We start from the raw sequence: 25,940 nt of genomic DNA on the forward strand, positions 1-25,940 counted from the left end.
AATGCCTGTCGCAGCATCCGGCAACGAAATGGTTACCTTTAGCAGTAAGGCTGCACAGGAACCACTCCGAGTTCTTAGTAATTCAATTAGTCAGGTTTCCAGAAGGTGGGGTTGGGTATTTTTTTGGCATGGAGGAGGAGAAGCCCGGGACGACGCCTCCCTTCTCGTGTTGCAAGCCAATCAGCTCGAGGTGTAAAAAAAAAAAAAAAAAAAAAAAAAAAAGAAAAAAAAAAGAAAAAAAAAAAGAAAAAAAAAAAAGGGAATCTGTAAGCAAACAGAGCAAACAGCAGGCTATGTCCTGACTGGCTGCGGCGGCAAATCCCCCCCTTTCCAAAGTAAACTGCATGTAAAAATCCCACATGATCAAGCAGCATCGCCCGTGTTTCGAGCTGGCTGCTTGCACCTCCTCCTCGTCTTCATCCCTCACGCACACCGGCGCCGGATCGGACCCTCGCGTGTGCATGTATGTATGGGTGCTCTGTGTGTGTGTGTGTGTGTGTGTCCGTGTGTGTGTGTATGTGCGTGTGTGTGTGTGTGTGTGTGCGTACCTCGCTATACCGCGTACACATCTCTGCGGCTGCCTGTCGCACACACGCATGCACAGAGGCAGCTCAGCACGCCAGGCTCCTAGCTTTTCCAGGTTGCTGATGTCGGATTTACACGCAGTGAAGGAACCGGTCATTGCAAAAGGGGGCGTGACTGTTTAAAGATTTTTTTCCTCCCATAAAGCATTTTTTTTTTTCAAAACTGACTTTTGCCCCTCCAATCCTCGTCGCTCTTTACGATCCCTCCCTGCCTGCCGCTGCATTCAAGTTTATTTATTTGCCTGCTGGCGTGGTATATTTTTCCTTGCTGCTCTTGCTGCTGCTTCAGAGGGAAAAGGGGAGCAGCTTTTGGGCAAGACCGAGAAGATCTGGGGTGGTTGGTTTTTTCGATCTCCCTGTGTAGTCATCGGAGGGGTGGATTCTTTTACTCTCACCTCCTCCCTGACCCTTCAAACTGTTTTGTTCTTCCGCAGAAGTTGATGTGCACGGGACTGGACCCTGCTTTATCTCAGAGAGGCTCCGGGAGGCTGAATCAGGAGATTTCTGCACCTCGCCGTATCACTCCATTCGTTTCCCGAGCAGGAGAGGCCAGCCAAGACCAGCATCATCAGAGGAGTTTGCAGGCTTGATTTTGCACTTCTCCGAGACCGAGATTTTGCTTTTCTCCACGCCCTCTCATAAAACAATTTTTTTTTTACTTTCATCTCCTTGGTTTCCACGCCGCTATATTTCTTGGATTGGCCGTTCTTTTTTTTTTTTCCTGCCCCCCGCCTTTTTTTTTTTTTTTTTTTTTCCTTTGCTGTTGCTCAGTCCTTGGTGCATCCACCGCCCAGGAACAGGAAGGACAAGAAAACCACTCCACAAAGTCTCCTTCAAGACACTCCGTGCTGCAGAACAGGCTTCTCAACTCCATCAGCGCAGCAAGCAAACTCCTCAGGGCTTTTGCTTCTTTCCCCCTCTTCCCCTCCCCCCCTCCCTTTTTTCCCCCCCTGTTTTTGTTTGTTGCTCATTTGAGGGGAGCGGAGGGACAGAAAGGAAGACACAAACTTTGTGCTTTGACATTTGCGGGTACTTCTCCTCCCGCTACCAGCCGGCAGCCTTTAATATATTGCCCGGACCCCCCGTGGACTTCCAGGGGAAAGATCTCCTTCTCCTGCTCCTCCCCGCTTTCCTCCCTCGTCTCCCGCTCGTTCGCTTCTTCCATCCCCGTGCACTCCGGCCGTCAGCGCGGCTGGGGCCGCTCGCAGGGGGCGGAGGAATCGCTGCTCTCGCCCGCCCGCCGCGCCGGCGGGCCGGTGTATGTCGCGCCGTGGGCTCCGTGCGGAACTCCCGGTGAATGAGAACCGCTCGCCGCTTGCCGCCGCCACCCGTCTCGGCCCCCACCACCCCTTGCCGGGGTGAGGCTTCCTGAGGGGCCGCGGATCGCCCTCCCCGCCTGCTGCTCGTCTGCGGCGCTAAGCGCCCTCCGCTCGTTGCGGCGCGGCGCCCACCGCCTCCGCGCTTCGCTTTTTATTCATTCACCCCAGAGCTCCCGCGCCCCGGCTCGGTTCCTCCTGCCTTCTTCCCCGTTCCTATTTTTCTTTTTTTTTTCCCTTTTTCCCTTTTCTTTATTTTTCCCCGCATCCCGCCTCGCCGCGCCACCGGCCGGGCGCGATGCCGCACGTGGAGATGCTGCTGCTGGCGGCCGCGGCGCTGTGGGTGTGCGTGCGCGGGCAGGAGCCCGGCGCCAAGGCGGTGGCCGACCGCTACGCCGTGTACTGGAACAGCTCCAACCCCAGGTACGCGGGGCGGCCGCGGGCGCGCACCGGGCAGGGGATCGGCGGGCGGGCGCGCAGCGGCGCTCCGGCGCCGGAGACCTATGTCGAGAGACCGGCTGCGAGAAAGAGACGAAAACTTTTCTTTTAGGGAGGTTCAGGGCTGCAGCCAGCGATGAATGCGGGCGGGTGGCGGGGCTGATTTTCTCCTCTCCTCTATCCCTTCCCTTCAAGGCTTCACCGGGATCGGCCGCCGCCGGCCCGCAGGAGCCGGATGGATGCGCCCCCGGCGGGGGACATGGGCGCCCCTCGCCGCGGGGCAGCCCTGTCTGCTGCCAACCCTGCTCCGGGAGCGCGGGAGTGATGAGGGGCGCAGGTAGCGGTCCCCCGGTGGTGCCCCGAAGGGTTCCTTTGGCAGGCGTGGTGGCCGCCGGTAGCAGGGAGCCGGCCCCGGGCAGGGCTCTGCGCCCTCGGCAAGACCTGCACGGCACCCGGGTGAGGTGGTTGTCAGGGACGGCTTTGCCCGGCCGTGCCCTGCGCTGCCCTCCCGGCGGGGCCTCTCCCGGGCGGGCTGGAGGTGAGGAAGCGAGGTAGGTACGCCCTCCCGAGCCGGGGTCTGCCGGTACCGCCGGACACAGGACGGCGCATTGTCGGGGTCCCCGCAGTCGGGGCCGAGTGGTGCTGGCGCAGTCGCCCTGCTCTTCCTGGCACCGGAGGGTTCCTAGCACCAGGCTCTGAGTGCAGTTCAGCTCTGGAAAGGGAGGTTTCATTTAGTTGTATTTTTTTTTTTCCTGGAGGTTTCCCTCATGTTTAGCATCAGAAAATTTCAGTCTTCTTCCAAATGGTATCCATGTATTTAGGTAAAAAGTCATCTGGGTGTTAAATATTTTTGCCTTGTCAAAGTGCCCGTGGCAGGCTTACCTTTTGTTTTTTTTTATTTTTTCTTTTTTTTTTTTGGTTTTTTTTTTTTTTTTTTTTGTTGTTGTTTTTGTTTTTGTTTTTTTTGTAAACCTGTCAGGCTAGTCTAAGTAAATTTGTGGACGTTTTATCTTACGTTATCTCTTTTTTATGCTTCTGATACTGCTGTTTGGCTTGAGATTAGCACATTGATTTTTGTCACAGGTCATGTTTTTTAATAGATCTCTGTTGCCTGCAGAAAACTCCACTGCTCGGTATTCCAGAGTAGATTTAAAATAGGTGATGCAAAAGTTAACGAGCAGAATTTTCAAGTGCCCAGGGTTAGCTAGTCTGTCCAGCACTTTATTACTGTGCTCCTGATCTCAGCGTCTCAGCAATAAATAATTGGCCCAAAAACTTGAAACAGAAACAATCATGTTTGGGTATGATGAACATCTGTGATTTGAAATGCCTCTCTCTACATTTTCCTCTTTCTACATGTGTTGCTTGAAAAAAACTGCTCAGAGTAAATAAGATGAAAAGTTGCACCTCACATAATCCATCAGAGAACATATGTTCCCAAAAATTACTTGCCTCTCAAAATCAGAATTTTTATTTCTGTTGTTATGCAAAATGAAATGTAACTGCTAGGGAAAAAAAAAAGAAGCTCAAGTCCCACTGGGTGAAAGGAGGATCATTGAGAGAAATAGGTGTGACTAAATGCATACATTGCTAGCATAACAGTTAAAACACTTCAAAAATAGCCTTAGATTCAAGATTTTTCATTTCTGTTGTCTTATGTGTGATGATCTTAACTGTGCGTAGGTGAAGATAGTTGAAGGTACAAACAAATGCTTACCTAGTCGATGGGCATTGCACTGAATTATATTTACAAGGATTCAAGTAAATTAAATCATATATTAATACTATACTACTCTTATTAATCCAACATCAAACATCAGCACACTGCAAAGAAAACTTAGTTTTGTTATTCTTCCAAACAGTAGAGGAAGAGTTAAATTTAAGATGTTTCTAAATCTTCTGCTTTAAAACCAAACATTTCTTGTCTTAGAATACTGCCCTCTCACAATGGATGTATCTATTTGGACATGCCATGTGTATTTGTGAGTTAAAATAAGAGTAAGAGCAGGGTGCAGATGCAACTCTCCTTTGTTTTATACAGCATGCCAGTTTGTGTGTGCTTACTAAGTAACACGAGCATTACAGAAAAACAGGCAAACACCTGAATGGTAGGTGGGAGAGACCCAAAGAAAAGAAAGCACTTCTCTTTTGAATTTGTTTCATCAGAACCTGAACTGGAGACAAAATTGTCTTTGGATATCAAAATATTTAGAGCATTTAACAATGTTGCAGGAATAACTTTGCAGTGATTTATCTTCATCTAGAGGCAGACTCAGGAGATGAATGCATGTAGAATAAGTAGAGATGCTTACTTGGTGATAGCTATTTGAAATTAGAGGACAAAATATACTGTCATTCTATAAACACAAATAGTAACATTGTGATTTAGCTTAGTTCTTTATCGTATTTATTTAGAATTAACAAGCTGCCATAGGACTAATTAATTTCTTTAAAACATTGAAATATTGATCATCTTAATAATGATTAAGGGACTCTAAATTAAGATTAAATTAAAACTTTGAAGAATTTGATAATGATTGTCCTTCTCTCAGATTTGATGGTTTAATTTTTATTAGTATTAGACTACAGCAACTTGCTGAAATATGTAAAAATTTTATTCTCAGTGAAAGAGACACTAGCAAATTGTTGAATGACCCAGCTGATAAATGCTCCTAGTGTGAACAATGTTTGGTAAATAAAAAATCGTGTGAGTCTATTAGAAAAATTCATATTACATTGCTTGGTTAGTTGTCAAAGTTCTGCTAGAACAATTAGAAAGTGTATGGTCATTATTGTCTGCATGTATGAGTAACAAAGTTTTTTATTTTTACAAAGTCAAAGTCAGTTTTTGGAAATGTTTAAAGTATTACCATGCCTTACTTTTCTTTCATATTTAATTATCAGCATGCACCTTCTATAAATGCTGTAGTCCAGTTCCTGGTGAAAATATGCTTAGGTATTAAAATTTTGAGGTATAAATAAAATAACTTTTTTTTAGTCTTTTTTTTATTTTTCCTTTTTTTTTTGGATTGGAAATGAATCCTCAAGTAAGCTCAAAAATGTGATTTTTTTTCTTTGTTTATTTATGTAGGCTTAGAATTACACGAACACAAATTCTAACTGTCACCTTAAAGTGCATTAGTCTTTCAGCACTCTTTGCATATATGTTTTCTCATGTGGGACTGCAAACTATTATCATCAGGGAATATTATTCTCAATATAATGCTCAGTTTTGTAATGGAGCATATTAATTTAATCTTGATTGGTAGTGTCCTTTTAATTAGAATTCAGACCGAATGTAGTGTACCAGGGCCAAAATTTGAAGCGGTCTACCTGCGTCATGCCTGCTACTGTTTGTAATCTTGTCGCAGTTCAAGCTGAACTACTTGTTTTAATTGTTGCTACATTTTTTTGCTTGCCAGGATTATGATTTAAGATTGTGGCTTCTATTTAGATATTTCCATGTAAGTTGTTTCAATGTCAGGTTATGTAGCTTCATAAATTGTTAGTTCGTTTCAGGGTGGTTAAAAATACTTGAATTGCAGGTCTAGTTTCTGGTCTTACATAGAGGCCATAGCTTCTAGTCTCACAAAAGCAAATATTTTTTTATTAGGAGTATTACTGGATTTGGCTGCATTTTATACAAGAAAATTGTCCACCAAATCCATAGAATAATTATTATAAAGACATAGGATGCTGATATATTTTCTCTTTGTGTATTTATGTGGATAAAATCAGGAAATCAGATGGTAAATAGAGAATTTAGGTATTGAAAAGTAATTTTAACTTCAGTTAGTGATTGCACATAATTAAACAGGATACCACAATTTGGTCAGTAACTAGAGTTTTTTTTTTTTTAAGATACATATTTGGGGGAAAATGAGTGGATACTTCTGAAAATTCTATGCATAGACCAGAATTTCACAACCTGGATTTCTCAGCCTATGTGGATTTTGTAGCTGAGTATTTAGGAACTGTTTCAGAAAAGCATCTTACTTCTTTGAACTCAATCCTTACACACCTAAGTTCTGCTGCAGTTGTGTGGGTGGATAGATGTGTGCTTAAGTGCCGTCCTGGGCCAGCCAAATTCACAGATTTAGTTTTGAGAAGCTCTGGATGTGGCAGCTCACACACACCTGGCACTTCTTGGAGCACACTCATGGGCTGGATGGATGTCTGAGCGTTTTGCCATCTGTTATGTGTTTGTAGATTTCACCGTAGCATGTTAGTTGTATGTGCTGAGGTCATGTGGCTGGTTTTTTGCTTGGTTTGTCTTTTTTTGTTGTTTTCTGTATAGATACAGTTCTGCCTATGTACAGAGTCGAGGGAAGGCATGCAGAAATGGCTGGAATAGGAAGAAAGCAGTTAAACACATGTTAAGAAAACTAGGAAGTTGTGGATGAAGAAGGGTAAAGTCAAAATGTCTACTTTAATGTTGGTATTATGTGTGAGTTTCATATGTCAGAAGCATAGGAGCCTAAGTACTTGGGGTATACATACACATCCTTGTAAATACATTATACATATATATAAACCTATTTTGAAATAGCACAGCTTGCATTTTTACAGCATTTTATCCAGCAGCTTGCTCTGAGAGCTGAAGAAATCTCTGACTGGTTCCTTGTAATTAAAAGATCAGTAGTAGAGCTGTCAATTCTTTACACCTACTTTCTCTGCTTTTAATAGTTTCATTAACACCTTGTGTCTCCAAAAGAACATTGGTGCTTATTTTAAAAGTGGGTGTTTGAAACAGTTTGAAACCTTCTATGGAAAAACTGCACAAAGAACAATAGTTTCACTGGCCTCCACCCTTGTATGAAAGGCAGCTTGTTAAGTGATACCTGATCTTCATGAAATGCTTCTTATGAAATCTTTTTTGAGTGCATGTAGTCAGGACACTTCATTGCATTCTTCTAGCCCAGTGTGCTTTTTGAGAGGGACAGATAAAGATGAGCCTTCCTTTCTCTCCCCTGTTGCTATGATCTCAGCAATCTACCAGCTTCATGCTGGGCTGAAAAAATGAATGAATGCAAGTAGTCCTTGAAGAGTCATGGTCATTACATTTATATGGACAGGCATACGTAATGTATATGGCATATGTAATGAGAATATATGTCTTTCAATGTTTATATATATATACTTACATGTATATACACATATGCGTGTATGTATGCATTGAAGTGTGTCATTAGGTGGTGATGTGGTGCACAGTGTATCATGAATATTGTGTGAGGGAAAAAAATCTGAAAATTATTTTTTTAAATTGAGCTCTTTAGTGTTTAGAAAAATTAATGGAATTTCCATCAAATTTCCAGGTCTAATCTTCCAGCTAAGGCATTTTGTGTTAAAGTTCAAAGCAGTAATAAGAGAATTATTTGTAGATTCTGTGTTTTAGTTCTTGGCGGTCTTCCAGTTGGCTGTTTCTTCACACGCTGGTAGTTCCCAGGTCAGTAGGTGGGCAAGTAGATAAGCTAGCACTCGGGCACAGCAATGTAAAATGAAACAGAGAAGAATTACATGAGTGTGCTTTGAGAGCTCTCCTAGCTTATTTGAGTGTCTTGTGACTTCTTCTTCCAACACGAGTCTGTTGCTGGGTGGAGGACTGCAGCATTGCTGAAATACAAGACTGCCAGGAAAACACATGAAGAAGGTTGGTGATTGGGAACAGCTGAGAGAAGATGCTAACAAGGACACAACCTTTCCTGGTGAAATAAGTAGATAGTAGTTTGTCCATACCTTTGAGAAATGCCTCCATCTTTGGGTTACTGTTTTTCAATTTAATTTTTTTAAATGCAATTAGAAGTATTTTAGATCTGCGATTGTCTTCCAATAAATACTCTTTGCTCTGCTACCCAGTTCTGACCATTAAAAAAAAAAAATCTCTAGTCTCATGAATAATATAATATTCCAGTGTTTCTGAATGGTCTAATTCACTTTTGAGAATAAAGGGCCCTATTTTGTTTAAGTTTTTGTTGCTCTTGTGCTTAAAATTTAGTTAGTCAGCAGCACACCAACATAATGAAATGAAAACATTTGGTTTGAAGTAAACAGATAAGTTATTGCAATTGCATTCTGATGGTATTACAGTTGTTATGGGTAAGCCATACTGTAAGGTACTTCAGCACAGCTGAATGAAAGAATAGAATCATTCACGCATTAGGAGTCTTCCTTGCATTTTTGCACTCTCCCTTTTCATTGTAGTCTCTCCAAGCTAGATTATGGTTGAGCTCATTTAAAATGGTGTGTATATTTTACAATGTGCAAACATGTATAGATATCTGAAATCCTCTTTTTTAGGAAACCGAGCCTACATTTTTACATTACAAAAGCACAAACACTATTCCTATCCATTTCAGAAAATAATTTTAGTTAAAATGAAATATATGAAAATACACGTATGAAAAAAACCCCAGTGTTCTGTGAGGATTGAGATTGTATTTCTCCATCATAGAATGCCAGAAAAATACAGTAAAAGAAAAATACGCCCTAATATATATATGTATATATATTTAATCTGGGGAAACATCCTTCATGTTCTGCTATTGACAGGTTAATGAAAATACCTTGTTGAATTGTAGTTTTATGAAGGAAATTAATTTATTTTAGACTGCTGCAAAATGTAGAGATATATTTTGGTCTCCGTATTCTGTTAACTGGTATGCAAAGAGCTTTATGGCCTTTTTCTGTTTAAATGCATGACCAGTAAAAATGCTGAAAAAAGAAAAATCAACTAACAAGAAAATGCACAAAATTTCTGTTAATTAGCAAGATCTGCTTGAATTGCTAATGCGAATTAAAGCAAATTCTTCAGGTTTGCAGTTTTTACTTGAAAATTACAATTCTTATTGTCACTTGCATTATAATCTAGTGGACAAATTTTCCTATCCATGCTGACATATTGCATGAAAAAAGGACCTTAGACTCACAAAACCTGTAAGTTATTTTTCATGTTCATCCCCATCATTAGATCAGCATATTAAACCATTCAACAGTAGTATCTGCAGTAAAAAATCTTATTTTACTTTTTTTCACTGAGTAACTTTATTTTTTGTTTGTTTCTTCAGACTTTTGAAGAACCTTCTTATTTGATAGGCACCATCTTTAGGTTTTGATTATAGTGATGAAGTGGTGCAGTGTGTAGAGAAGAAATGATTTGTTTATGAATCATTGAGTGAAGCAAAATAAAAAAAAAGAGTATGAGATACATTTACTTTGATGCTGTTCAACCTCTGCTAAAACATATTTGCTTCATTCTGAAAGATAAAATTTGGACTCATGACATTTAAAAGGATGCATGTTTTGACAGAATATATTTTTTGCCATAATTAATGTTTGCTGTGGAGCATTGACCTTCTTTATTCATTAAAATAATATAATACTTCCTCCCTGAAATTACTTAGTTTTTCTTGCTTGGGGGTGGATATTGGCATGTTCGTATGGTGTGAGCTGTTCCTCAGTAGTAGTTGAGCACTGCAGCTGTTCCCTGGTGGATAGCAATGAAGCACTACCTCTTTTGGTTTTGTAGATTTCAAAGTAGTATTTTTCATATTGCTGTTACACTTCAGGAGAATTTCCTTCTCTGTACAGACATTCAAATAATTTTATCTTGTCAGACAGGGACTAGCTAAGAAATATATAAATATTGTTGTTATTTAATGCTATTACTGTACATAGGATTTTTTGGTCTTATTTTTACTTTGCATTTGTTTCAAATTTGTAAATAAATTTGTGTATCTTTTCTCAGCCTGTGTCTTTGAAACTGGAGCTGAATACATTCTAACTCTTTAATCAAAACCAAACAAAAAAAAATCCCCCAAATCTCTTAATGTCTAATATTTTGTTGTATTTATAATGCTGTATAGATAAAATACAGAGTTTTTTTTGAGAGGAGACAAAAAAACCAAGTATTTTATTTTACTTACTGCTAATTTTAATGATGATCCTTGTAGCAGAGTTGTCAGTCTTCAATGCTAATTTATCAGCATTGGGTAAGGACTTCTAGCAGCTTTAAAGATGTTTGGTCTCCTGCAGTTGTTAAAAGTTGTTGCAAGAAAATTTACCAATTAATGCTGTTAATGAGCAGGAAAAACAGCTGCATTGGATTTTTGTTTGATGGTTGTGGTTCTCCCCCCTGCAACCCCTCCCACTTTATTTGATGTCTAATCAGATTTTCAAAAAATAGTTATGTATTCATACAGGCAGGGCATTTGGTGAGTAGAAGTTAACAAAGTAGGAGCTATCAATCCTGCTCTCTTTCCTATTGTTTCCAGAAAAGAAGGAAATAAAGAGAGACTCTGGAATTTGAAAGTATTGACCTTCTGACACGCACACACAGCATGGTCATTGCACTGGCACACAAAGTGCCTTAAGCCACCATAATGGCAAACTGCATTTTTGAAGTCACTGATATGAGAGCCAGCTGGATGGGGGATGGACAGCCAACTGTGATTCTGCAGCTATTTGTAAGTTACCACTTTAGAGCCAGACAGCTTCACTTTTATATTCCCAAACTTACCACTTTGGAATAATGTTGCTTTGTTCGGCTTAGCCAGGGATTTGTGACTGCTACATAGACTTAGAACCGTTTGGTCCAGAATTGTGTGGTCATTCTTCATAGAAATCTGCTTCACAGAGTAATTTCATTCATCTGGTCATGGGGGAGGGATGAGAAACCGTGAAGGAACATTCAGATATAGCATTCTTCAAGGAAATTGTGCATCCACATTAGCTAGTTGCTTTTTAAAGGTAAAGGCAGAGATTTGGATCAAGCAGTTAAAGGCCAATTCAGACCAATGTCTGAAGATTATGTGTGATCTCTTGGATAGGCTTTCCGTGTATAGTCTGGAAAAGACGTAGTGTTTTATGTACTGCGACAGCTCTTAGCCCTGGCCCATTTATTTATTTATTTATTATTTGTTTACAGTTATTGCTCCAATACACTTTTACATAATTTTGCAGTTCTCTTGGGACTTAGTTTATTAAAAAGTAGTGATCCATTACTAAGTGGGGTACATTACAAATTCTGGTGCTCCCAAAAGGGAGTTTTTGTGCCAAACCAAAAGAAATAATAGGGATACAAAAGCTGCCAAAAAGCGTATCTACCAATTGCTAATTAATCAGGTGAAAAAGCACCTCAGCAACTACAGCTGAATGTAGAACAGTTTATTTTAAATACTGAATAAAGATATGTTAAGAGGGCATAGCATCTCTTTGTTTCTAGCTATGTATAATTTTAAAAAAAGTTAACTATGTGCTGGAGTCAATGGGGAATTCTTTGAGGTTGATGGCATTGTCAGTACATAGAACTCATTCAAAAAACTTCTTGCTATTAACAAAAAAAATTAAAGATGTTGATTTTTCTTCTGTCAGTTTCTGTCTGTTTGTGGTAATTAATAATAATATCTCTAGACAACAACCAAGGCCTTAGAAAATATGTTTTAAAAAACTTCTATCTTCACTAATCTGGATTACAAGGTATGATAGAAAAAGAACCATTGCTGTGAATATCTGGTTTCCAAAGCTGCCAATCACTTCTGGCACAGCTCCCCTCATGGTCGCTGTGCCCATAATTAAATGCCTGTCATTAGTGTATTTTTCCATAACATTTACAATGGAAAAGGCAAGGGGTCCTTGCAGAGCTATGGCTGTCAGGGGAACAATAAAAACTAATTACACACTCTGCTGTCACCATTGTCAGCTCTGCTTTTGGGGGCAAAGAACATGGGAAGTGTGTGCCTAAAAATTATAAGTATGTATATATGTGTGTGTGTGTGTGTATATATATATAGATATATAGATATATATATATAGATATATAGATATACACACACATACACACAATACCCAACTGGGGAAATTCAGTGCTAGTAAAGTCATATTTACTTGGAAGATTATTCCTTATTCCAAAGATTTTAATTCTAGGGTTATGTTTGTCCCTTCACTTATGCCCAAGTTGCAGATGCTTTTCCCTTTGCCTTTGAGCCACATTTGCCTTTCTCTTGTTCTGCCTTGCACACTTTCTGGTGAACTGAACTTTCCAATAAAATTGCTGCAATCAAGGCCAGTATTTGTCTGCATTTATTCAATAGGTGGGAATCATCTTTTGTATGCTTTTGCTTCTGCCTTGCGCAGTAAACCGGATTAGAAAAAAACTGAATGAAAGCAGCTAGTTTGCATGTTCATGTTTTTTTTCTGTTTCTAGCCCATAGTCTGTGGTTATCTTAAGTGAAATCAGGGTAAGATTTTGGTGTACTGCAGTACTGACTTGAGTGAAATGTGTGCTTGTTCCATTTATCCTTGCACATGTATTTCCAAACGTAAGCATAAATGCATGATTGCTATGTGAATTATCTTAAACACGGTTCTTAAAGACATTGAAAGAGTGAATTTGTGTCGTCACACTAATATTTACTATTTTTTTTAAAGCTTTTAAAATGAGCATTTACTTAAGCATTTTTAGGCCACTGATTTAAAAAGAATATATCCTCAAAACCAGAATTTTGAATATATTTAGGTACCAAGAGTTGCAGACAGCGGCCATATGGGATTTTTAAGACTGCTTGGTGCCTAACCGTCCTAGATTTTATTTCAGCTATTTTGCACATGTAGTTTCTTAAATACCTTCCAAAAACTGGTCCCTTAAAATTAAGGAAAATTGTTTAAATATATGCCCTCATTTTTAAAAGTAGAAATTAGTAGGAGCTGATGGGTAGTAATGAGGAATTGAAGTCTATTTTTTTTGCACTGTGTGACTTGACAGACACTGCAAGGTGCGATTTTTAAAATTTTTTTTTAATACACTAACTATTGTTGGATTTTTATTGCCGTATTTTTGGAGGTATTCTTATCCTACTTATTAACACAAAAAGATTCTTGAACTGCTTTGGATGGGAGTTGATTTAGGTCCTGTATTGATGATCTCATGGTGTAGTTCTGCTGAATATGAGGTTCCATAGTTAGGCTTGTCAGTTTTTGTGAGGCTGTGCAATCTGTGTGAATTGAATCTAGTGAGGAAGCACAGCAGGATGGGACTGCAGAACCCTGTGGGTCTTTATCTGGTTGGGTTCATATAAGTTCTAGACTAAAACTTTTTGAACAGTTTTGCAGAGTTGGGATGTTTAACTTTGTGAATGGAAGAGGGTAAAAGGAAACCTGGTTGAATGAGTAGAGTTTTGCTGTTAGCCATTTCAAAAATGAGAATTAGCTTACTGTATGTGATTATCAGATAGCCATTAAATGAAACTGTGAGGTGTTGAATGCCCTATATAGTGTAATGTGGTTTGGTATGTGACAAATATAATTAATTTAAGATCATGAGGGTAAATAAATCAGATATAGTAGTATGCCACTGGAATATTTGTGTTTTGTGTTTTCCAAAGCAGTATATGCGCTACTCCTTAAAAAAATGAGTGGATCTTGTGAATGCCCAAATAGGAATGATTTCCTGACTGAAATAACTCAACCACTGTTATTCAGGAAAGAAGTCTCTGTTTTATAGAAATTCAAATAATAGCCTTCTTAGAATAAGAAAGCTCTCTGGAGAATGCTAGTTCTTGTAAATATAAAATCTTTAATGTATAAACCATGTAATTTTTACCTGTTTACCAAAATGATAAGCAGTTATTCATGTTGTGTGGTATGTCCCTGTAGTTTGGGATTGCTGAGAAGGCAGTTATTCTTATGCATTTTCATTTCATTGAGTATCGAGTATTACATTTTTCTTGGTTTCCAGTGGACTTGCTCTTGTCTAGTAGCTATGAGACAGAGCATGAGATGAAGATACATCTTGAAGGAAGTATGTCTCTCATTAAATTCACAAAGATACCTATTGATGAAATAAACTTATTTTTGGTAAAATAGAGTCTTGTAAAAAATTCCAATTCTAGTTTTTGGAATTTTACATGTTGTTAAACTGTATCCATCATTCATGTATGAAATTTGATTGTGTTTTGTTGTCTCTGAGATGGTAGATCCTGTTTTAAGTTGCTTGGCCCAATTTAATACTATGTGTATGTATTTGTAGGGTGTTGTCTGCAAAGTTTCTGGAAATCTTGGAAAATTTTATGTGTTGATTTTTAAATTACATCTCAAAAGCATCGTGTGCATGTTTAATAACTTTTTGTGTTAATTCACAAATGTTGTAAAGGAATGCATAGACAATTTTATTGAGGAACTTGAATCTTAAAAGGTCTTCAGACAAACTACCTGCTGTGGTAGTTTGCTGCGGAGCACGATCATTTTGTATTAGATATACTAGCATAATTCTCACTTAAATACATGATATATAAATCAATCTCTAAAAATCTCTTTTGTAGATAGAAACTTCATTAGCAGAAGGGTTGAGAATTTTGAGAGCGTAAAGAGATTCTTCATTGAAATAAAATCGAAATAAAACCAAAATAAAAAGAATGTTGTTATTTGCAGTATCTTTAATCAAGGTGGTATGAAATTTCTCATTAAGGTTAAGATTCACATTATCATAACAAGTGACAGTGTGGGTGAAGAAAATATTAATTACAGAGGTAAATCATACTTGCATCTCATTATATCATGGCTATTCACTGCATTCAAATTCCAAGGAAACCCTTCTCTGTGTCTTAATTATATAAAACTTACTTGAAATGAACACTTTATGAGGAGAATCTCCATATTCAGTTGCTTCTACTCCAACATGATAGTTAGCTTTAAAAAAAACCCAACTTTTTTTAGTGATTTACAGCATTACTTTATTATTACTTTCTCAGATCCTGTGTCTGACTGAACTGCATTTTATAGCTTTCTGTAAAAAGAAATCTCCGTTTTCCATTTTCCATACTAGCTGTCTTGATTTAGTGCTCATATAATGGCCTTCCTCAGAACACAGCATTTGGAAGACTTTCCTAAGCACTTAATTTTAGGTGTGGAGTTTAAAGGTAATGTGTTGTTACTGATGAAAGCAATTTTGCCTTTGTAACTTCTCTGAGTGAATCAGATAATTTTGGTGCCCAATTAGGATTTCTGTACTTGCTTTTTTAATGGATGATAGAGGAATGATTGCTTGTTCTCTGTGTTTGCATGCTTATTTACTTCATAATGCTAGTATAGTCGATGCATTCAAGACTTAATTTTTAGATTAGGCTTAGTATCAGGTTGGTTTACACAGTCTTCCTGAATTTACAGTTTTTCTTCAGGTTTAGTCCCACGCTTAAGACAAAATATTGTCTGCTTTCCACCATGTAATGGGTATGTCTGAGACAAAATGAGTCCTGGTAGTATCTTATGTCCCAAAAGTACGTGATGTACCCAGGTGAATAGGTTCTGTGGTTTTCGGCTAAATGTTCTAGACACTAGTACTGTTACTTGATTCCTGTTACAGGTAGATTTGTTACTGGTTTTGGTTTGAGAAACACTCCCATCTTTGAGAAGGAAGAGAAATACTAATTTCTCAAGATAATTTCGTAGGTTTTAGGACGAACGTTGCCTGTGCTCCCAGCTATGGTAGTTGGCATCAGTGTAGTAATGCTTTTGTTTAAATAATGTATCAGAGGAAAGAACATTGTTTACACAAATACTACTTGCATGGAGTTGAGAAACTATCTCAAATGGCATGGTAACATAGTCTGACCAGATGCTGTGCTATATTTGCATGAAATTTCCATTGAGTTTACGGAATGTTCTTTTATTTTATAAGTAGCAGTAGTAGAAGGGAATGAAGTAAGTATCCACTATTCAGTTGACAGAACTTCACTATGCCTAAGTCTCTTCTTTTATTCCTCTCTAAATTTCAAAACATTACTAGCAATCCTAAGACGTTTTGAACAATAGAACATGATTAAGGTCTCTAAAATTTTTTACCCTGTGTTTTCATTTACCACTTTTGCAAAGCCCACTGATTTTGCTTTTTATTTTGGTTGTTGTTTACTGAATGTTTACTCCTCATAAACACTACAATTTTGAGCCTGGTTACGTATTTATTTTGTAAAATTTATTTATCCATATATTGATTAAAATTTTCACCCTGCGTATGAGGTTAGTAGAAGATAATGTAAAAGATGGGTAAGAGACGTTTAAACATAGTACAAAAGTGCCCTACTTATCTGAGACTTGGAAGCCTCATAACTTTATTATTTTGAACTCTGTTTCATAAACAAAGATTTCTTATTTAGTCAGGAGTCTTACATCTGTTGTAGGTGTCTTTGTGATTTCCTTTAGTTTTACTGTGTTTTTATGCTTCCATGCATATAAGCTTTCCTGCATTTCCTTAAAGTGAGAGGAGTAGAATTGGAAATTCCATGTGACGTTGGCAAGTTTTTTTAATCAAACAAATGCAACATTCTCCAATGAAGCAGCTTGAACAATCAAAACTTCATGCATCAGAAAATTGAACATGCACAGTGGAAAGATGCATCTGTTCTGCTCTTGATGCCCTTTATCAACAGGGCTGACATAAAATGTTTTTTTTTTCCCAAAGATCCTGACACATCTGAAGCTAAAGCCGTAATTTTTCTTGCTTTAACAGTAGCTTGTCAGTTTCTTTGACTCAAAACATTCAGTGGAATCTAACATGGGAGAGCATGTTGAGACAGGACTCCAACCACTCTAAACAAAAAATCATATAGCTGCCTTTCAGTTTGAACAGGTAAATTATGATTGTCAGTCCAGTTGTATTTTACTGTCAGAAATACAATTTTTGGGAGGAGGCTTTTCTTTGTACTATGTGGATTGTTATGGAGAGTAAGAGGAGAAACTAATGAAGAAGGAGGTGAGATTCTCTAAATTGCAACCTCAGTTTTCTGCCATGGCATGTCTTTTGATTTTGTTGGTTTTTTCCTGCAAGCTTCTAGAAACAGGTGAATACTTCTACAAAAGTGTGAATGCAATACAAAAAGAAAAATAATCCTAAAATTTTAGTGAAAAAAAAGTTTTTTTAAAAAACATTTGCTTGTAATATCATTACTTATGAAGCATCCATGTAACTTTGGTCCTTAATGTGATAAAAGACAGTTCTTGACCTTTTTTTCTGTCATTTTTCACTTGATAAACTGAAAGTGTGTTTCTTAGTATGATTTTTGAACTTCAGGATCTTGTATCTCTGGAAAAGGATGCATTGCTATAATCTATGGTCATGCTGTGGTTTGATGTCATGCCGTGACCTAGGTGTTGCAAAGAGAATGAGTGCTTTACATAGCTAATGAGGTGGGCTTTCTTTGCAAATGTCATTTACTTGCATCCCTTTAAATGGATTTGGTATCCTACTGGATTTGCTGCTACTATGGCGATAGCTACCTGATGTGTGATTTTCAAACTTTGCTAATCAGCTTTAGGGGAAGAGCTACTTTCCTAATTATAAATGGCTGATTACTCTTCAAACAGAAGTTGTGATTGTAGGATGTCCTTTTATCTTTCTTGCCCCCTTCCCTTTTCCTTTTTTCTTTTTGTTCTGTGACCATGAGTATTTCCAAGAAGAAATACTTTTTTTGGAATGTTTATCCCTTTAATTTCACCTTGTGCGAATAATAATACCAGGTCTAAGCATTCCCAGCTTGTGTGTTCTGCCTGGAAGGAGCCATGAAATGGTGGCTTGAAACTGCAGTAAATATTGATTGGGTCCCTGAGCAGAGCCTTGCTCAAAGCTCACTCTGAAGAATTGAAAAGGGCCTATTGTTCCTTCTTAGTCAGTACTCCATAGCCAAGGCTAAAGTATGCAAGTGTTAGGAAAAGAAGAAAGGCAGTGGGAGAAATAGAACAGTGAGCACAGCTGAAGGCGTAACTGCTCAATGCTGAGGAAAGGGAAGCTTCCAACAGAAAAGGGGCAAAGAGTTTCTGTGGCTTGCATAAAGCTTTGCAGAGGTGGAGTGTCCAAAACCATCCTCTTTCTTGTAAGGTGCTAGCTGAACATAGCTTTCATATCAGTTAGGTGGGATGTGGAGAAGAGGTACAAACTTTTTCCTTTAAGGGATGGTTCCTCCCAAAGACTCAGCAATCCTTTGTGAACAAGTAAGCAATAAAGGTGGATTATTGGGCAGCTCTTGCTGCTTCACAGTTTGAGGCTCTAATCAAAGCAGTGATGGATGAAGTATTTGGGAGAGTTTAACCACTGCTGTTCTGTTCCACATAGCTGTTTCTTGGCTGTACAGAAAAAAGGCAAAATGCAGAGGATGTAGTTTAATTAGGCTACCACTTCTTATTAATTCATTTGGAAACACAGCTTGGCAATAAACACAGGATGCAGATTGTTGTGCTTTCCTTGGCCAGCCTGTGCTCATTGGAGAAGCTTCTGCCAGCCAGTGCCAGGTGGGTGATGGACCCTTTCTTTAAGATGCAGTGGGGAGCTGTCTGATCTGTTTGTACTTTCCTATCCCCTTTCTGTTTTCCTTAGAAGATTTTTTACCTAAGTTCCCTTAAAATTCTTGTTTGCCAGGATATTTCACCTCATTATTGGATAAGTACTTAATGTTGAGTGGCGGGTAGTACAGCCTAGTACATTACATTCACCTGAACTGAATCTCTCTATGCATATAGATCCCTGACGTACTGTCATTAAAGTGGAATTCATCTCACCAGGTTTCCTAACTCCCTCCCTCCCCTCCTGCCCAAGAAGAGCCTTCAAAGAAAAAATAAGATTAGCATTGTACCTGCTGCCAGTCTTAAAAAAAAATCTTTCCATGCTGATTAATTTTTGCTTTTGGATCAGTGCTCCTTAAATATGATGAAAGAGATGTCTCACACATCTCACAATGGTCACCTGCCCTCCTCCCTTTCTATTTTGTCTCAGTTACGTTCTCCGTTCCATCCTGTCTTTCAGTCTAGATGATGTAAGGAAACTTCAAAGGACCCATGACCTCCTTTTATTCCAACTTGCAAGACAAAGCCTTGCCCTCTGCGTTTCAGACTACGGAAATGACAGTGTATCTATCTCATTATTGTAAAGCGTATTGGGATATTTTGAATATGAAAGGATCTGTATAAAAGCAAATTCTGTTTACTTCACCTCAGATGGGAATAGGATTGTCTTGTTACTGCAGTAGTCCTTTATCTAAGAAGGAGAAGTGCTTGACAGTGTGCTAATAACAACGAATCTGCACTGTGTTTTGCTTGCACCGTCTAGCAGCACTGTAACAGGAAGAACTCAGTCTCCATGTGTTGGGTAGAAGAGGTTGAGACAAGGATGGGAATTACCTAAAGTATAAAAATGCTGTTGATGAGAAACTTGAACTTCAGTGCTTTAAAGCTAGCAAAAGCATTGTTTTCAAGTTGATGGAGAGCAGTACTATTTCAAAGTGAAGAAAGATGACTTTTGATAGGCAGGTGACAAATTATTGTAAATGCTATGGAACAATGTGACTCAAATTTTAGTTCACCAGAATTTTATTATAAATTGGCTTATTTGGTGTCTAGAATGCTTGGAGGTATAAAATCTGGTTGAAGTATTGTATCGTCATCCCATCGCAAACATTTTTCTCCTTTTTCCCCCAATGAGAATCATACCCTATGTAAATATTATATGCTCTGTAAATATTATATTATAGTCAGATCCTGCTCACAATCCTGTATCTATTTTGAATGCAGAAATGCATGGTTGAGGGCATTTGTAGTTATATATAAAAGAGGAAGCTTTATGATTATTTTTTTCTGCAGTAAATCTGTGTTCTTTTGAACCAGTACTTTAAACACTTAATAAATTCACATCTTCTTTTCTAGTATTAAAAATAATTTTTGTGTATGGCTCAAGTGCAAAGTTGACTTCCAATACAGCCTGTATCAGGAAACAAGTAAGGCCCTTGTCTGGGCCGCTTTTCTTTCGTGGGTTTTTTTTGGTTTTTGTTGTTCTGTGTGTTTTGGTTTTTTGTTTGTTTTGTTTAGTTTTTTTTTAATACTGTTCTCATTTGGGTTTATGCCTCCCTTCCTCAAATACCACAAGAATTTTATATTATGATTGATACTTTACAGACAGGAAAATTCAGAGTTGCTTCTTTTGCATCAATCAGAACAATTTTCTGTTCCATAAGCTGTAAGATTTTTATTTTAATCTTAAAGCATGTGTATATGATAGAGTGTAAAATGTCTGCATTTTGGAATTGTTTATTGTTAAACTTGGAAAACTACTTATGGTTTCATTGTATTTGCCAAATTAACTATTGTCAGTGACAATAATTTGTGAATTGACTGGCACTTACTAAAATAGAATGACCAATCAAATGTACTCATGTGATTTTTTTCAGCCCCATGCAAAAAAAAAAAAAATCAAAACTGTGCTCCCTCACTACTCTAGCTTAAATTTCAACTGTAGCCATGAGTTTTCTAGAAAGCTTACAAGTCTTACTTTTTTTTTGTCTCTGCAATGCTGCGTTTGTCTCACAGCTCCATAATGCAACATTATTTTTTACACTACTCTTCTAACTAGCTGTTTTCCCATCCTAGCAGAACTCTGTTTAAAACAGATAGTTGTTGGTACTTACTATTGCACACTGAGTTGCATTTGTTTTCCTCATAATTTTTTGATTCTATCATTCTGTAAACATTTATCTGAATTTCAAATAAGTACAGTAACTCTACCATATTATTGCAAAATACTCTCTTTCATGCACGAGTCATGCCCATTGTTTCTCTTAGAAGTTCTAAATTTACTTTTCCTAGTTTTTAATAACAAAATTTTATAATGGACATATGTTACTACAAAATTGAATTAATTTATTGCAATATTTTTATTTAATTATTTTAAAAATCTAATTCTCTCAGGGTTTTCTTAAAAGGATCTCAGTTAAAATGCTGTAAGAGCTGGGAGGTGTGCTGTTTCTCAAAAAATCCTCTCAAGAGTGTTTTATTTATAGTAGGAGTTTGCAAAGAGCAGAAATTTGTAACAGGTCTTCTGACAAAGACCTGTTAGAAGTGTCTCCATCTCCACGAGAACTGAAGCAATGGATGAGTTACATTGCCTTGTGCTCTGATAACAGTTCACACCTTTCACACTGGAAAAGATCTTTTTGGAGAACAAAGGAAGAAATCCCCTCATCATCTGTGCAGATTTGCAGTTCATCTTCACCGTTAATAGTTTCTTGGGATTTTTTTGGTGCAGCCCATTTCCCATGCAAGTTTGGCCATTTAATGAATTAATTGAAATAAAAAAAAATGGTAAATTGTTGTTCTCCCTGGGCACAGAGTTTGTGCCCAGCTAGTCAGGGATGTACACAACCTCCTAACTTTAGTTACGGTGTCTTTGCCCCTGTGTTAAAACTTCAGAGAGGACTTGAATTTATGTTTTTCTGTATTTGTTAACCAGATTCTGCATTGATTTCTTCATTTGTGACTAATGATAAATGTAAGAATGAGGTTTAGAACAACTAAGCTTAACTTAGCTTGTTTAGTCAGAAACAATAGCAAACAATGGTACTGTAAGTAAGCAAAATAATTTTATTTCTTGACAGTCCACTACTGGTTTTCATTGCTATATTTCAGGACATGAAATTCTGGACAATATACAGGTGTATATTCTTACTTATGCATTTAACTTATTCTTGGGAAGGGTTATCAGAATTGCTCCTTTGGCCTCACTGATGATATGGATTTATGTCTTGAATGAGTATTTCTTATTTCTATTAATTAAGTCATTTAAATAAAAGCAATTATTACCAAGCAGTTATGTCTAAGTAATTTTCCTTCTATTTTTCCTTATACTTCATGTTTGCGTGTATCCCTTACTTCCTGTTTCTCATTCAACACAACAGTTTCAATATCTGTAATTTGGATTTTACAGCCAGAAAAACTTAGAATGCCTCAGTGAAAGTTCTTTTTGAAGCATTAAAATCTGCTTCTCTAGAGTCCACAACAAGCATGGGTGTTTTCTTTTGCATAATTGCTTAATCTTTTGTGATGTATTAGAGTGGTTGTACCAAAAGGGCATAATAAAGTATGAACCTAACAGGGAGGACCTTTTAGGTCTCCATTGTAATTTATAGTCTCTTACCTGAACTAAAAGTTCAAAAGAACCTAGTTCTACGTTATTTTTGTAAATAGAACATGAAAATGGTTGTTTTATCTCTGTGCAAGTTAGGTACAAGCCTAAATCATACTTAAAAAGCAAGTGCTAGATGGCGTACTTGCTGATTTGACACAACGATTCTCTCTAAAATCTGCAGTTACTCTGCCTCATGGAATATTAAAATTGGCATGTTTACAATGATTTGTACAAGTTTCAGTAGATAAGATTCATGATATCTGGTCTTTCATTTTGCCTTAGTGGAGAATAAAAAAGGTGATACAGACTCATATATGTGTGCACTTATGCATGATATTTAATCTAATTGGTCACATTTTTTAAAAAATGCCATGAAATTTTGGTCCAGTATCTGTTTAAATACTTTAAACATGTCATTTGAATGTCTGTCTGATCAGGCACCTCTCTAGAGTATGGTGACATTGCAGTGTTTTAAAACGTTTTGAAATTCTGAAGGGCTGGTTTTATATGTATTTGTTAAGATACTTTGATGCTTGTGCATAAAATAGTTTAAAGAAACTTAAAGTTTATAATGGGGTCTGTCATGAATAATAAATAAACAGAAATGGTTTGATTTTTCATCTGATCTTTTACTTGAGCGGTCAACCTCTGATATGCTTGGATAAAGTTCTTATTTTCAGAAATGGATTTTGCAAATATAATGCCTCAAAATGCAAAATGCAAAATTTATAAAGTTCTACTAGTGAACAGATGTGTCATTTTGTCCTTGGGGCTTTAGATTATGAATTACATTAATTCATAGGCTTTCAACTTTATTAATGCAGAATTTTAAAATTCTGGTTGCTAAAATATTTTTTAAAACCCTATTTAAGTTATAGCAGTTTTTGAAGATATGTAAATTGCACATTTACCTTCAGTTTTGAGTGCATTTTCTTACTAAAATGCAACAATTGGCCAGCTCATATTCTTAATTTTCCACAGCCTCTATATTTGACATAGGTGTTCAAGAATGCCTTTTCAAAAACTTGTCTAAATAATTGCTGAAATGAGAGAAAGCTTTCACTTACTTGGTGAATTGTAAAACACACACACAAAAATCCTGGCTCTTTGGAAGGGCTTTTCATGGGCTTTTCATGAAGGTTAATAGAAAATAAAGAAGTGTAGCAACGTAGTGTTTGTTTGAAGAATCTGAGCCAAGGTGTCTATTTATCTCTAATGGAGGATGACAACGAAGGATTTAAGAAGTCACCCCACTTATTGTCTCAAACACAAAAACCTTCCGCCTGCATCTTTCAACTTGCTTCACCACTTCTGAAGAAGCAATGGGCAAACTGCTGAATTTTTATTAATCAGCTTAACCTAATGAGATGAAAAGACCTTCCCAGAATTACTGAGGCACACATATGAGAAAATGATTTTTGAATGCTTTCACATTTAGGCATTTTCTTCATACCACCTGGGAAAAGGCAGACCTCAGTTCTGCTTCTGGTTCCCTCACCTGTCTGCCTTCCTTCCTTCCTTCCTTCTTTTTCCTTCCTCATTTCAGATCTTCTGTAAGCATGTTTGTGATGTGTTCCCCCCATACCCTGCCAGGAGCAAGTAAAAGGAAGACGTAAAGTAGTTTTGGATCGAGATACCTTTGGGAACTGAGGCAAGAAAGCCTAAGCTTATAAATGTGACTCTTCTGATGGGGGCCCTATTTGGATAGCTTTCCTCTTCTAAATTCTTCTTTTCCTTTCCCTCCCTCTCTCCCTCCCCCCAGCTCCCTCTTCTTTTCTCTTTCTTGTCAAGCCCACTTCATAAATGGTAGCAGCTGGAGATCTTTTTAGTGGCATTCAGGGATTACTGCCCTTCAGGATTTTAATAAGCCCCACTGCCTGAAATGCCTGTGAGGGTGCTCTCTGAGACAATTACCATTCAGGACTGGGATTGAGGGCTCTTCATTGCCCAGATGGCTAAGGGGCTGTGTATGGGCAGATAGCTTCCCCGAACAACAGATCAGTGGAGCAAAGAGAACGTGTGGGCCTTTTTTTTTCCCTCTTTTTTTCCTTCTCCACCCCACCCCCCCACCGGCCCCCCTTTCTTTTCTCTCTTGGCTAAGTTGAGAAGTGGGGAAAAGGAGAAAAAGAAGTTGAATAAGAGGGTTCTATCACTTTGCAGCTAATCAAAGCTAAGTTTGCTCATCCTCTTATACATAACTGGATTTAAACTGTGACCTCTTAAGAACTGCAATTTGAGGTTACATATCCCTATTCACTGTAAGGCAGCTGTTCTTTGTAATTTAAAAATACAATACTCCTGATTATGAGGAGTATTTCTTAGCTGCCCTCATAGGAAGAAATAACTTGGAAACAGCTAGAACAAGATCTCCTCTTGTTTTAGTACTGGGAACAGAGGACAAAAATTACAAGCAAAAGTAGCTGGTAGCTGTGGCTCTGTGGGGCTGAGAAATACAGCTGGTTAACAGAAGGCAAGTATTTAGCTGAAAGGAATTGGTCATTTAGTTTTGCTTTTACCTGCAGTAAGGTATGGATTCTAGATGAGGCACATAGAAATTAATTGGTGGGCTTCTGAAAAGACTTTTTCCTTGGACAAAATTTTAACCACTGAAATAAGGGAAGGCAATGGCTTAGGAGAGAAAATTTGAAATCTTTTTTTGCAAGGACAGCTCCTCAGTGACTTAAGTACTTGCAAAGCTAATTTCAATACAGCCATACCTTTTGGGTCTTGCAGTCCTGTGCAAAAAGTGGAAAATGTGTCTTATTAGGTGAGCAGCTGTTCCCTGTCTAGATGGACAGACATTAATTTTTTAATCTTTGGACCTCCTGGTGTCAGAAAAACCAATTTGTGCCTCTACATATTAAAATTTATATTTGTGATACAGAGCTCAATTGCTGCCCATTTGCTTTTGACTCAATGAATGCTTCATTCATTTAGTTCACATTTAATAAGAAAATAAAATGCATCATGTAAAAAAGAGAGAAATTGCCTTAAATAAAAAGCATATAGCTGGACTGTCTTATGGCTGAATAGTTTGGATGAATGGGACTAATTCTGTAGTAATTGATCTGGAGGATTTTTCTCCCGTATCCCAGTAAGATGTAGCAACTTAATTTGTGGAGTGGCTGAAACTGCAAATCAAACTGTAAAAAGAGTATTTGACTGGTCTTTCAGAAAAATAATATATGAATTGGTGGTAAAATTTTGCTGATGATGTATATATAAACAACTCTGCTTCATAAATTGTTGGTTTCAAAGAGTTTCATGAAATTAAAGCAGGATGATAATTTCTTACTTTAGAAAGTGTGGTGATGGCTAGGGCACACAATCAGGTCCTCCTGTTTGTGATAACACTTCTGAACTCTTCCTCCTTTCTCTGAATATTCAAGAATTCTTAAGTAGAGTAGTTGTGTTGAGGGATATCTCTGCAGTTGAGAAGTCATTTGTAACAGAAATAGTAATGGAGGATGACATTGCAGCTCATTGAAATAATTGGGATAATAACGGAAGTGAATAAGGTGAGTAAAATTTGTGCAGTTTTAAGAAATAATAGCTTTTTACATAGTATCTTTTCAATCCTCAAATTCAATTTATATGAGAGCATTATAAATTAGAACGATTTATTTAACATTGGTACTTGATTCTTAGGTTCAGCTTGAATTTATAAGA

The 25,940-nt window shown here is 37.8% G+C and overlaps 1 protein-coding gene across 2 annotated transcripts in view; it reads left to right on the top strand.

Annotated features, from left to right (window-relative positions):
* Positions 1 to 284: 284 nt before the first annotated feature.
* Positions 285 to 25,940, top strand: part of EFNA5 (ephrin A5) — a 206,918-nt gene continuing 181,262 nt past the window's right edge. The window contains exons 1-2 of one of the 2 annotated variants that reach the window (XM_077171487.1): positions 285 to 921; positions 1,019 to 2,323. In XM_077171487.1, the coding sequence (XP_077027602.1) occupies positions 2,199 to 2,323 (125 nt within the window). In that variant the 5' untranslated portion in view covers positions 285 to 921; positions 1,019 to 2,198. The remainder of the gene's footprint in view (positions 922 to 1,018; positions 2,324 to 25,940) is intronic. The other variant, XM_077171486.1, reaches the window with a different exon arrangement.

The sequence above is a fragment of the Agelaius phoeniceus genome, chromosome Z, assembly GCF_051311805.1.
Source record: "Agelaius phoeniceus isolate bAgePho1 chromosome Z, bAgePho1.hap1, whole genome shotgun sequence".
Lineage (NCBI taxonomy): Eukaryota > Metazoa > Chordata > Aves > Passeriformes > Icteridae > Agelaius > Agelaius phoeniceus.